The sequence below is a fragment of the Rhinatrema bivittatum genome, chromosome 12, assembly GCF_901001135.1.
Source record: "Rhinatrema bivittatum chromosome 12, aRhiBiv1.1, whole genome shotgun sequence".
In the NCBI taxonomy this organism is placed as follows: domain Eukaryota; kingdom Metazoa; phylum Chordata; class Amphibia; order Gymnophiona; family Rhinatrematidae; genus Rhinatrema; species Rhinatrema bivittatum.
Window position 1 is genome coordinate 44,563,553 of NC_042626.1, and position 13,809 is coordinate 44,577,361.

The window sequence follows — 13,809 nt, forward strand, 5'->3', positions numbered from 1 at the left end:
CAGAGACATTCAATTACTTCAAAGGTATAAATAATGCACAAGAAGCAAATATTTTTCAGAGCAAAGAAAGTTTAAAAAAAAAAAAAAAAAGGTCACAATATGAAGTTCCAAAGGGATAGACTCAGGAAAAACATTAGAAACTAGGGGAAAAGTGTTGGATGCATGATCTAGCCTCTGAGTGGCAGTAGCAGAGGCTTAAACAGCAACATAATTCAAGAATGCCTGGAATAAGCAAAGAGGATTGTAAAGATCAACTAGTGTCAGTGACATTGTAACTGGAAGTATTCCATGTATCCACAGAACAAGGTGCAAACTTGGCCTCAAATCTACTTTGGAGAGACCACTGTAAAGTGAAATGACAGTTCACGCTCAAAGCCTATTTTATCCTTAGCCATATCTACAAAAAAGGATTTTAATTAATGGCAATTCTGAAGATGACTTTATAGCAGTGCGGAGATCTGTCTGCTTTAACATTAATTGTAATTCGCTGTAAGACCATTTATGGTAAAAAAAAAAAAAAAAAAAAAGTGGAATACCAAATGAAATAAACAGAAACAAGACTGATCCTACCAAATCATTTCACAGAGACCAAAAATTAGCTTTCAGATGGTAATAATTTTCAATCACTGAGCCGAAGTTGGAATTAAACTGGCAACATAGAAGTGACGGTCTCTCTTTCCTATGCCTGTCCTGCAAGCCATCCAGTCTCAGAGGTTACAGGGTCTATATTCCTGTGACACTTCTGAATCACCCTGTTCCAGAAGTCTCTGATTTTTTTAACATTTTCATTAACAATAAATATATGCAATATATTTTTACCATTATGGCAATTTAATTTTATTCTTGTGATGCTAGAACACCATTAACAGAATCACAATTGTCTGTTGCATTTTTATAAAACTTCTGAAAATGATCAGAAAACAAATTTACTAACAAAAACATGAATACAAAATGTAGAAAAACACCACTGAAACTGAAACTCAACACTTTCCTGCATCTAGAAACTTCTTAAGTAAGGGCTCATCAGCCCTGAGTGCATAGGTTAGAGTTCGTTTCTGGTAGTACATGGGGTCGAGTTCTAGATTGGCGATGACATCAGATAGGAGATGGGCACGTTCCACAGCTGTGCCGGAGGCATCGAACCCAAGGGCAGTGAAGTGCACGTGCAAGTGGTAGTAAGATGGTTGATAATGAAAATAAATTCTCAGCTGGTTTCCACGCAGACTATAGCGTTTCAATATGGCTTCCTATGAAAGAAAAAGTTACAGATTTTTTAGACTTGTTGATTATATATTAAAAATTAGGATACAGTTGGTAACTTAAACTGTCCCCCTCCTTACAGATCTAAGGAACACTCAAGAAAATACAGGAGCAATGACATCTGTATTCTACGTAGAAGAGACATGCACATTCTCTCTTTCCTCATATGTTCCTATCAGGTTCTCATCTGAGAGTCTTTGTTAACCATCTCTTCTTACTCATTACTATACTGCTCTCATCAGGGAGCATTCGTGCAATGGGATGTCTCTTTAATCTTTCCCACTCAGCACTCGTTAAGAAGCCATCTTGTATAGCCTCTCCTCTTATTTTCATCTGACTCTTAGACTTCTATCTATACACTACCTCTTTCCATCCTTATTAGTTTTCATTAGGGTGCTATCATGTATGGCCTCTCTCCTTAGTTCTACCTTTCTAATTCTCGATATGGTACCATCAAGCATCACCTCTCTAGTTTTTCCTACATAACTCTTTACAAAGATATCAGAAGTAATCAAAATAGATTTAGGGGGGGAAAAGGCAGACAAATTTCCTTTTAAATATGAAAGGACAGTGACAGGGCTGTTAAAATGGAAATGGTTGATCTTTTTGTACAGCCCTGCTGCAGCAGCAAAGATAAGCACATTGAAATAGCAATGACTAGAACCCAACTGCCTTGTCTATTTCTTCCACAAAGTATATTAACCTCTCTGCATATGACTTAGCAAATGGAACAGTTGCCCTGAAGAAACCTGGAGTGATACAAGAGCAAACCCATCTGGAAATGGATGTCTGAGGAGCTGGTAATTGTCTCTTAACTAAGAGTTGTTTGTCTTTAAAAAGAAGAAAGAATCCTTCTGCTTTCTGAACTATTTAGTCTCATCCATCAGTCACCACCTAGGGCAGGAACTTAGGGTGGGTGGATATATTACCAACACCTGAAGCTCACTAACTCTGTGTGCCGAAGTAACTGCAATCAGGAAGATAACCATCCATGAGAGGTGCTTCAATTCAAAGGAATGCAGCGGCTCGAAGAGATCTTGCATGAGATGAGCCAGAACCACCACGTTAAGATCCCAGGACTCCACAGGAGACCACAGGGACTGGGTCCAGGACCAAATGTGGACAGCTTCCTGGCAGAGGAGGAGTGATCTGGTACCTCCTTGCTTGTTGATGTACCACATCGCTACCTGGTTGTCAGTCTGGACTAGGACCGCTCAATTAGACATGCGATCCCAGAACGCATACCTTATTGCCTGAAGTTCCAGGACGTTGATCTGACACGAAGCCTCCTGGGTTGACCAGCGACCTTGTGTGTGGAGGCCATCCACATGTGCCCCCCAACCTAGGGTGGAAGCAACATAGTGAGCACAACCTGGCATGGAGGGGTCTGAAAGGCAATCTCCCACTCCAGGTTGGGGAGAATTTGCCACCAGGACAGGGAGACCTGGAGGGGAGGCATGATGCACACCCACACACTGAGGTCCTGGGAGGTTTGGCACTAGTGTGATGCAGAGTCCATCGGGCTCTCCGCATGTGCAAGCAGGCCAAGGGGATGACATGGACAGAGGCAGCCATGTGGCCCAACAACCAAAGCATAAGGCTGGCCGGCACCCCAAGATGCAATCCTTCCTGGGCATAACAGAAGGAGATGCAGTCTGCTAGCCAATTAGAAAGCATCTGCTTGGCAATGACGATCCCCAACCTGTTCTGATCAAATGAAGCAAAAAGTTGGGAGGACTTCTGTCTGCTCCAGATAGAAGGCTAAGGCTCTTTTGCAGTCCAAACTGTGCAAGACTCATTCACCTTGGTACAAATGGGGTCTGGGAAAGAATGTTGGCAGGACAATGGACTGGTTAAGATGAAAGTCTGACACCATTTAAGGCAGGAACGTAGAGTGCATGCACAAGACCACCCTATCATGGAAAAACTTAGTGTAAGGTGGATAAGTCACTAAGGCCTGGAGTTACTGATTCTGCATGCTGAAGTGACCATCACCAAAAATCTGACCTTCCAGATCAGATACCTGAGGTCACAGGAGCACGGTGGCTCAAAGGGCGCTTTCATCAGCTGACCTAAAACCACAGTGGGATCCCAAGATACAGCGGGAGGCCTTAGGGGAGGCTTCAACTGAAGCAGACCTCTCATGAACTATACAACTATACAGAGATGGGCTTAACCTCTATACCATGGTGATATTTGCCAATCGCGCTCAGGTGAACCCTAATAAGAGTTGGTCTTCAGACTAGCTTCTGAATGGTACAGAAGGTAGTCAATCAGTTTTTGTGGCGAGCAGAAGAAAGGATCTAAGTCCTTTTGCTCACAACCCACAGAAAACCTCCTCCACTTCAGTGCATAATACTTTCTAGTGGAAGGCTTTCTGGAAGCTATAAGGACCCGAGACTCACCCTTCCGAGAGATTGAGTGGTTGTAGAATCAACTTCTCAACATCCAAGATTTGAGCAATAAGACCTGAAAGTTGGGAATGCCACAACCTACCTCATTCCTAGGTGATGAGGTCTGGGGAATACCCCAGTCTGATCAGTTTCTTGATGGACATCTCCAGAAGGAATGGAAACCAAACCTGTTGCAGCCAATAAGGGGCTATGACAATCATAGTCCCTTTGTCCTCACAAAGCTTCAACAAAGTCTTTGCCACAAGTGGAGTTGGAGTGTACTTATACTGGAGACCCACACCCCAATAATGGATGAAGGTGTCTGAGACTAGTTTGTCATGTGTCTTGTACAGGGAGCAAAACTTGAGGAACCTTCTATTCCAAGGTGCAGTGGACAGATCCATCTCCGGGTTTCCCCACAGGCAGAAGTTCCGATTCGCCACCCCTTGGTCCAGAGACCATTCGTGGGATCGGAAGAAGCAACTCAGTCTGTCTGCAATCACATTCTCCTTTCTGGCCAGATACATGGCCCTGAGCACCACCCCCTGATCATATAATTAAGTTATCATGTTTAAGTACTCAAGACACCAAGCTTCTAAGGGTATTCCGCTAGCCCTACCTTACTTAACCTTATAGTTACATGTAAAGTTCTAAGTTATTCTGTAAAAATAAGCAGCCCATGTCTTATTTGACCTTTCAGTTTCATGTAAACCGATGTGATATCTCGATCAAATGTCGGTATATAAAAATAAATAAATATCTGGTCTGCTCCCTGACAAAGGAGGTACTATCCAATACACCCCTTCTTGTTGACATATCACATTGCCATTTGGTTGTCTGTCTGTAACAGTATAATTTTGTTGGACAGCCAAAATCTGAAAGCCCATAGAGTGTACCTGATCGCCTGAAGCTCCAGGAAATTGATTTGACAGTTATTCCTAAGCATAGACCCTGGGTGTGGAGTCCATCAACATGGGCTCCCCAACCCAGGTTGGATGCATCCATTGTTAGTACAATTTGGACCCGTGTACTTTGGAAGGTTAGTCCCTGTTTCAGATTGGAATTTACCCACCACCAGGACAAGAAGTCCTGGAGGGATGAGGTGACATGGGTGCAGTCCTGTAGCTCCTGCATGGCTTCTTCGCCACTGGGACCTTAGGCTGCACAGAGATAGTTTACCTTCTAAAGGATGATGACAGGTGCCAACTGCAATAAGATGAAAGCTTACAAAGTTGGTTTTGAGATCAGACTCAGACAGATGTAGAAGTAATCAAGCAGTTTTTGTGTGGAGTAGGACAAAGGACCTAGGGCCTTTTTATCACACCATAAGGCAAATCCATAGGACTTTCTAGTAGAATCCTTTCTTGAAGCTAAAAAAATGCGAGACACATCATCAGTCAACTCAAGGGTTGCAAAGTCAGCTTCTCAACAGGGACTTGATGTTGGTATGGTGCAACTTACCTTGATCTTGACAGATGAAATCTGGGGAATTCCCAAGCCTGATTGGTTCCCTGATGACAGGTTCTCTTGCTGAACCAGGAACCAGATCTGTCTTGGTTAAAAGGAGGCTATGAGAATTTTAGTGCCCCCATTCTCTTTTTCCTTTGTTACACTGCATACAGTCTCTCTGGCTTGTTGCAGTTTCCAGTTCAGTTTTTGTCTGCATGTTTCTACTTATAGTTTATGGTCTCTTTATTCTTTGTTAGGTGAGGTCTGGCACATGTAACTGAGGTGAAGTATTCTGCTGGCATGTAGTTTCTGTGTAGGGCTCTATAGCAGCCTTGTCATGGACCTGTCCACGGGTCCCCCCACGAGTAGGCACTGCTTACCTTCCCCCACGTTTTTGCTGTCTTGCCCGACGCGGCTGGTGCCACCGGACTCAAGCCTTCCTTGCGGCCGGAGCCGCAGACTTTCCTGCTCCTGCGGCCGCCCCTCGTGCCTGCCTGACGCAGCACAGACGCTGCTAAAGTCGGGTCTCCCATGCGGCTGGCGCCGCGGACTGTGTTTTCCTTCTGCGGCCCGGAGGCCACCCTGAAGCCTGCCCCTGCGGCCGGGAGCCGCAACGCCATCGATGGGGTCCTCATTTGGCAGCCTGGAGGCTGCCCTGAGGCCTGCCTGCAACCGGCCTGCCTCCTCTGCTCTGCCGTCGCAGCATGCAGGAGAGCGCCACTGTCCGTGGTCCTGCACAGCTTCTTCCTGCTTCCCTTAGGCGCCAGCGCGTGCCTCTTTGTTGAATTTAAAGGGCCAGACACAGGAAATGTGCTGGCCCCACCTAAGATTGGACTTCCTGCTCCACCCCTATAAAGGGCTGCTCCTTCATTCAGTCTTCGCCTTGCATCGGAGTTACTTCACTCTGGAGGCTCCTGCCTGCCAGAGCTCTGTCAGGTCTTCTTCGTGGAGCTCCTCTTCATTTCGTTTCATCTCGTCTCGTCAAGCCATGTTCGTGCCTGAGGTCCCCGTCCAAGTGTCCTGGTGTCTCATCTTGATCTTCTGCTTCCTGATGTTCCAAGTTCCTTGGTGTCCTGCTCCTGGGTCTTCAGTGCTCCCAAGCCTTCTGGTCCTGTCAGGCCGCGCTCTCTCGGATGACGTCTTTCCCGAGCGTGGAGTTGCCTACAGGTGGAATTCGTTCCTGTGCTCATGAGCCGTCATTTCCTGCCAGCCTTTGTGGTGCTTTGGGCGACATCTGGCTTCATCGTCGGAGTCCCACTTCGACTGGATTCTTCCCTGCGCTTGTCCCGTTCTCAGCTTGGTCCGTGACTAGCCTCCTCGGGCTGTGTAGGGTGCGCAGTGGGACAGGGTGGTCCGCGACCAGTCCTGTGGGTGGACTGTGTAGGGCGCCCTGAGAGACAGTGCCAATGGCCTTCCGCCTAGCTTCTCGTCTCGTCTGGACTTCGTCAAGTTCCTCGTCTCGTCCTGGATGCCGTTGCATCAGTCTTGGTATCATGTCAACGTCTTGTTCCTGATGTAGCGCATCGACCCTGGTCCAGGATGCCGTCGCATAGACCATTGGTCCATGATGTCTTTGCATCAGCCTTGGTGTCATGTCTTCAGCTACCTTGGTGTCATGTCTTGTGTCAGCCCTCATTTCTGATGCCGTCCGCATCAGCCTTGGTGTCATGTCTTCGTCTGCGATGCCGTAGCATTGATCTTGATGTCATGTCTTCATGTCAAGGCCTGTCTGCCCTCGACCTCAGGCCAGGTCTGCTACTCCATGCCGATCCAAGCAGGCTCGGAATGGTCGGAGGACCATTCACATTCCAACATCAACATGTTGTTGGCCTTGGGAGCTTGCAGGCGTGGCAGAGGGTAAGCCCGTCAGCCATGCTGGAACACACCGTCAACCCTCGATTCGGTCCTGGATACGTCTGGGGTCGAGTCGAGGCCCAAGGGCACACTAAAACACCCCCGTCTGACAGAATGCAAGGCCTTTCGATGCCGCTATCTAACAAGCCTGGCTTGTTCCGTTTTCCTAATAGAAGGTGTATTGGTATTTTAAGGCCTGGTGTAATATTTTCAGTGTTGCCTTTTCTTAGGTAAACATGGTTACTGTTTCAGTGCTGGACGTTGGTGCTGTTTTTGTATGGGAGGTTTACTATTTATGTAATTTCTGTTCAGACAGAGTACTTATCTTTCCCTTGTGTCATTCTTAACAATAAAAATAATACTGAGCTTTGTTTTTTTTTTTTGTTTTTTTATTTTCGCCATGGATGGTAGTGTCACACATGTGAACGTTGTCAGTCAGGTGTGTCATGATGGAAAAAAGATTGAGAACCACTGCTTTAAGCTGTCCACATGGAATTCCCCTCTACCTTTAAGAACAGTCATATTTTAAAGTGTTACAAACTATGTCACACAGTGGAATACATCTTGTTCTTACATTGTGTGTGATGCAATTGGTGACATTAGAGCAAAGTGGACTAATCAGAGCTAGTCTGTGTGAGGCCATCTGTGACTTTCTTGCAAATGAATCACATGGGGAGAAGGTTAAAACTGATGCAAAATAGGTACTTCAAGCACACAGAACTAGAAGTTGTATATAGCTGGAAAGTACCTTGAAGATGCACGGGTTAAAATATTGTAAACCACAGCTTTAAAAGGAAAAAAAAAAACAACTTGTAAATGAAAAGTAATTTGTCAAGTAATAAGGGCTTGGAATGTATTCTCTCTCTAGAGACCCATTACTGTCCTTTGCAGAGTTTGCTGGGTAAGCTGTGACCTCACCTGTCCTTCCTGGAAGATATTTCTCAACAAGGGGAGCTGCTTATCTGTTAGATCCCTCAGAGACTTCAGTCCACGATGGTGACAAATAGCAATCAAATATAGGTCATCCACCTGCAAGAACAAAAGATGCACAGTTAGCTTTCAATCACACTACAAACATATAGCTGAATGTCTCTTATAGAGGACCCCATGCCATGCTTGCTTCCCTGCTTATTATGGAGCATGGCAATGATCAAGAAAATTAACTGATACATTTAAAAGGAAAACATTAGGCAAAGGCCAGCCTAGTGGGTGAGGACCAGTGATGATGCGCACTGCCCTGTGGAAGACATGAGTTCAATTTCCGGCTCAGATCTTCCACTTCCTGGGTTGGCTGGAGACACTGCAGAGGCAGCATTCACAGCCCTTAATGCAGAGGAAGTCACAGACATCATGTAATGGTGACTCCTAGCAGCAGGATTTAGGAACTATGATTACAAGATTTTGGAAGGAGCCTTGGTGCATGGATTCAGGCCATAGACTGTCACTGTGATGATTTGGGCTTGGTGAGATGACAGAGGACATAAAACAGGGGAAATAAAATCTCCGGGTAGCTGCAAATGAAGGCTCATTACATCGGATCCTAATCCCAGTTTCAACTGAGCTAAAAGCCCAAAGTAGCCAGACTCAAAAGAAAAAAAATGAAAACATTATGGGGCAGATTTTAAAAGCCCTGCACGCGTAAATCCAGCTGGATTTATGCGCGCAGGGGACTTGTGCACCTATGCACGCGCCGGCGCGCCTATGTTGCATAGGCCGCCGGCGCGTGCAAAGCCCTGGGACGTGCCTAAGTCCCGGGGCTTTGCTTGGGGGGCGTCGGGGGTATTCAGAGGACGGGGCCGTGGGCGTGGTGCCGGCCCCGGGGGCGTTCCGGGGTGTGGCCGAGGCCTTCGAACCGGCAGCCAGCCGGTGCGCGCAAGTTACGCCTGCCTTGGGCAGGCGTAACTTTCTGAACACAGGTGGGAGGGGATTTAGTTAGGGCTGGGGTGCGTTAGGTAGGGGAAGGGAAGGTGGGGAGGGCTGGGAAAAAAGTTCCCTCCAAGGCCGCTCCGATTTCGGAGTGGCCTCGGAAGGAACGGAGGCAGGCTGCTCGGCTCAGCGTGTGCAGGTTGCACAATTGTGCACCCCCCCCTGCGCGCCCTGACCCTGGATTTTATAACATGCGCGTGGCAGCGCGCGCATGTTATAAAATCGGGCGTAGATTTGTTCGCGCCGGGTTGCGCGAACAAATCTACGCCCGCGCATATCTTTAAAAATCTACCCCTATATGGTTATGTGGCCCTACTGGTTGAAGCACAGAGTTGGGAATAAAGATCTTTCGGAGCCTAACCTTAACTTTGCTGTTAACTTTGTACAGTAATGGCTTTGGTAAAACTGTTTACACAGATCTGAAACAGTATGCACAAGCACAAAATCATTCTGAGAAAAATAAAATGGTAGAGAAAATAGATCCCAGGTAATGATATATTTAGGTTTTTGGTGGCACGGTGAGCATCCCTCCCCCCACCTACCTGCACTTGTCAGGAGTAGAGGGGCTGGATTAGAGAGCTGACCCACTTTTCTTTGCTGTACTATTTGCTCCAGCCTCACCCTCCTTCCTTCCGGTTGTCTGCATATTGCCTGGAAGGGGAGAGGGCTGTTCTCTACTGAGTGAGATTCAGAGCAGCTGGAAAGCTACACATTTTCAGTTTAGTTTATCTTATTGAATTGCCTTTCTATAAATACAATCAAAGCACTGTACAGTAAAATACATTATACATTCATAATATGGTAATATATAAGATGCGAGACAGTGTGTCAGACATTATTACATTACACAACATAAAATACATAAAGGACAAATATTTACCTTTAAAATCCATAAACCTAAGCAGTAGCTAAGAATAAATGAAAGTATAAAAATTCTGTATCTATTTAAAAACCTGCTGAAAGAACCAAAGGCAGAAGTGCTGGGCCCAGATCACTGTAGGACGCTGCCATGATCCGAGCCTCATCAAATCATCAATTTAAGGGGGGGGGTTTAGGAGGGGGCTGTGGAGCAAATTAATTTTTTTTTTTTAAACGGCCCAATTACTATTATTATTATTTTTTAATTAACATGCAGCCAAACTGAAGAGGGGATTGCAGGCTCCACCCAGCAGTGCCAAGCCTTTGGAAATCGCAAGGAAGGGAAGAAGGGATTGGGTTAGGGCCCGAGGGCCCATGACCTCTTTCTTTTTTATTTCCCTTTGCACCACTATGTAACTGGCTATATTCTTTTGAACATAGCTGGCTATGCATAAAGTTATCCGGTCACACAAGGCTGGATAACTTTAGACCTGTTTTGAAGCAGATATGAAGCCATCTGAAGTCTCTGACCCTCCCCAGAATGCCCCTTTATTATCCAGCTAAATTATAGCCAGATAAGTACACGTGTGTGTGTGAGAGAATGTTCCTGTGATTGAATGTGTGTGTATATATATGAGACAGAGGAGAACGTATGTAAGCAATAACCCCTCTCTTCTCCCCTGCTAATTCATGACAATCTCAGGATCCCAGGTATGGACAGCACAACATTCTTTATCCTTATTAGCTTTTATTGGGTAGTGGTTGTGCCTACTGTTTTAAAATATTTTATTGGTCTTTGGAAAATTTGTATGCGTTTTAAATTATTGAATGTTATTCTATTTTTCAGCTGTTTTGAAATATTTATTCTATTAGTATGGTTTTACTTATATTGATGATCTATATTTACTGTTTGATGTTTTATGAGGAATTGTAATGTTTCTGTTTTTTCCATTGTTCCACTATAAGTCTGGCTTGTTGCGGATTACAGTTCAGCTTTTGTCTGTAAGCTTGTATTTCTTTATGATCACTTTATTCTGCATTTGGCGAGGGTCTATTTGTATTTCGCAAGTGTGGCCAAGTTGACATACTCTGCTAGCATGTACATTCTGTATAGGGATCTATTATAGTTTGGCTTTTTCTGTTTTCCTAATAGTAGGTGTATTGGTGTTTTAGAGCCTGGTGTGGGAGATTTACTATATTGAAATTGTAATTCAGTTTACTCATGCCTTTTTGAGGGCCAAGCCCACTCCCAACACACATTACAATAGGCCTAATACCAATTCCAAGGGTCTTTTTTTTTACTTTTTTGCAGAGTTGGGGAGGGTGTGACAAGGGTGGCAAACTGTATGTTACGCCTAAGGCGCCTAATATCCTTGCACCGGCCCTATCTACTTTGCAACCTGTCATCTACTACTGACAAACAGTAAGCTTCTGTTAAGATTTTGAGGCTTAACAGTATTAATTTTCAGGTTTACTCCTTTAGATCCAACATATTTCACAGTACCAGGCCTAACTCTTGGAAGAAGATGTTCTTCATCATGCATGAACAGTCTTCAACTTAAAGAGGCTATGTTGATTCTTCATAAATTGCATGGACTGGACAAAAGCTATGTTTTGTGCATGATTCATGAAAAATACTAATTCTCTGTAACCCGTTAGGCCCAAAAGGGATCACAGCCTATTAAAACTTCATTCATAATTGAAAACATGCATATTTCAAATTTGCCATTCATGTGTAACGTGTATTAAAATAACGATTTTTAAATCTTTAAATAAATAAATAAAATAAAAAATGATGGATTACAAATTCCACATGAGCAGGGCTGTGGAGATGCGAGCTACTTATTATAAATGAGGTCAGTGTCTCAATTACAATAAGTTAGGGTTATTTTTTGGTTTTGTTTTTAGAAAGGCCGGATGATAGGCATGCAATGTTTGCTGGCACACAACTAGAGAGTTCTGTAGATGGATGCCTGAACTGATTCTACTTTGAACTAAAGTTATGATCAATATATATAGGCGTTTTTTGGATCATTGGTTCTTTTTCTTTGATTGTTTTTATTTATTTATGTAGAGTATTTTTTGGGAGGATCTTCACCTTACATGAACATTGGTACTAAGGCTTTTTGGAACAATTGTCTACTATATGTTTTGTTATCTTGCTTTCTGCCCTTCTGTTTTTTTGTGCCAGTGGGGATCATACTTGAAGTTTATATTTTCTTGGATGAGGGATAAAGCTGCTGCTTCTCTATGGGTCTTTTGCACTGTTCTTTCTTTTTCGCTATCATAACAAAGAGGCGTCTAAAATAGAGGAAAAAGTATCCACAATACATAGTTGGGTCTTCTATTGATAACGCTGGTCTACAGCCAAAATGCTTCTGAGATGAATGTAGTCAAACTTTACTAAATCTGAATCATGAGAAAAAAAAGATGCTTAAAATTGTTGTTTGGCTTTAGTTTTCAAGATATGCTGAGTCAGTATATACAATCTTTAAATTGGGAGATGCGGAGGATACGTGAATTAAAAAGGGAAAGGCTTGCAAATTAAACCTGTATAAAGTTTGCTGGTCACAGGACTGTCCCATGACTGGCAGCATTCACCCAGGATGCAGACTGCTTTCTGATGCCACCGGCATTCCTGCTCCCCAGGCATCCCTGACAACGCTCACCCCAGAACGCTGCCATGACGCCAGAAGCTCCTCCGTCCCTTGGGCTTTCCCTAGGCACACGCAGCACCTTTTATAGTCTCTGCGGCAGGAAACAGCTGCTCTGATGATATCATTCAGCTGGGTATAAAGGCCCCAACTGCTCTCCCTTCCTTGCCTCAGCAACATGTGTTCCTGCTTATTTGCAGTGCGTGATGCTTCTGTGTTCCTGATCCTGCCTTGCCTAGTCCAGCCTTCCTGTTCCAATCCTTCCAGCCTATCTGGTCTTCAGCCTATCTTCTTTACACACCTCTGCTATGGACCCAGACTATTCTTCTGCCTGCCACCTGCCACTGACCTTAGCTATGGACTTTGCCTACGTCTTGCTGACCGCCCATCTCGACTTCTGCTTCACTATTGGTAACTCTCTACAGTTGCTTGTCCTGACCTTGGCCCAACCCTGGACTCTCTTATCCTATACACCCTGTGAGCACCCTTGTCCAAGTTCTGCTAGCCCTTGGAACCCAAAAGCTCAAACCACAGGGAACAGAGCTGGTTTAGGTGAAGCTCCAGTCTTGTCCCAGCCCAGGGTGTGTTCGCCAGTTGTCAGCGTTTGCCTAGTATGTTCATCTACCAAGCTGCTTCAATCATGCCACAGCACAAGGGACTACTATTCATACAACCATAAATGACTAATATACATCTTTGACTGTGAATAATCTATGACTGGGTTTGGATAGTGCTTGCTTTTTGGGCACAACAATGTGACTGGTATAGTCATGTGAGTGCTTCCCACTACATCAAGAAAGACTGGCCACTTTGACAGTCATTGTGTAGGGAATATCTCAATTCTTACTAATAGGACAAGCAGCTAAGATGGACTCTTTGACGTCAATAAAAATGGACATTACCTGTTTGACTAAGGGCAGTCAAATGCAGAGACTTTGCAGCTGCTGTGTACCTGACCAAACCAGACAAATTTAAGGGCCTTTTTAGCCAAACTGGAGCCAAAAAAGGCCAAAGAGAAACACAAGGACAATTGGTACAGTGTGAATCTACAAAGCCAGATCACGAAGGGCATCTTTTTATGATTCTAGGGCCAATCTGAGAGCAGGTGGGAAAATCAGCTAATTAAAAGCCTTAATTATAAATTCACCTGACTATGCATGAAGCTACTGAATTATGCATAGGTAAGCCCTTAAAAGCAGCAGGGTGCAAGCACTCAGGGTCATTGTCATTCGATTGTTGCCCATCCCACGGAGGAGTGCTGCTGCCTCCCCCCCAGCTTGCCTCAGAGCATCCTGGGCAGAAGCAATTTGCAGAATCAAAGGGCACAGCAGAGCAAGGTATCAGAGATTGGAGAACTGAACAGCCTGCTGCTTCCATGGCAGAGGCTGTCCTCTCTTCCTCTGCACCGAGGACCT

General features: G+C 44.8%; 1 protein-coding gene across 2 annotated transcripts in view; it reads right to left on the reverse strand.

The window, feature by feature from the left end:
• Positions 1 to 532: 532 nt before the first annotated feature.
• The window catches only part of DCPS (decapping enzyme, scavenger), a 49,997-nt gene continuing 36,720 nt past the window's right edge, over positions 533 to 13,809 (reverse strand). Inside the window, exons 5-6 of one of the 2 annotated variants that reach the window (XM_029573223.1) lie at positions 7,875 to 7,985; positions 533 to 1,247 (exon numbers count right to left, since the gene is read on the reverse strand). In XM_029573223.1, the coding sequence (XP_029429083.1) occupies positions 981 to 1,247; positions 7,875 to 7,985 (378 nt within the window). In that variant the 3' untranslated portion in view covers positions 533 to 980. The remainder of the gene's footprint in view (positions 1,248 to 7,874; positions 7,986 to 13,809) is intronic. The other variant, XM_029573222.1, reaches the window with a different exon arrangement.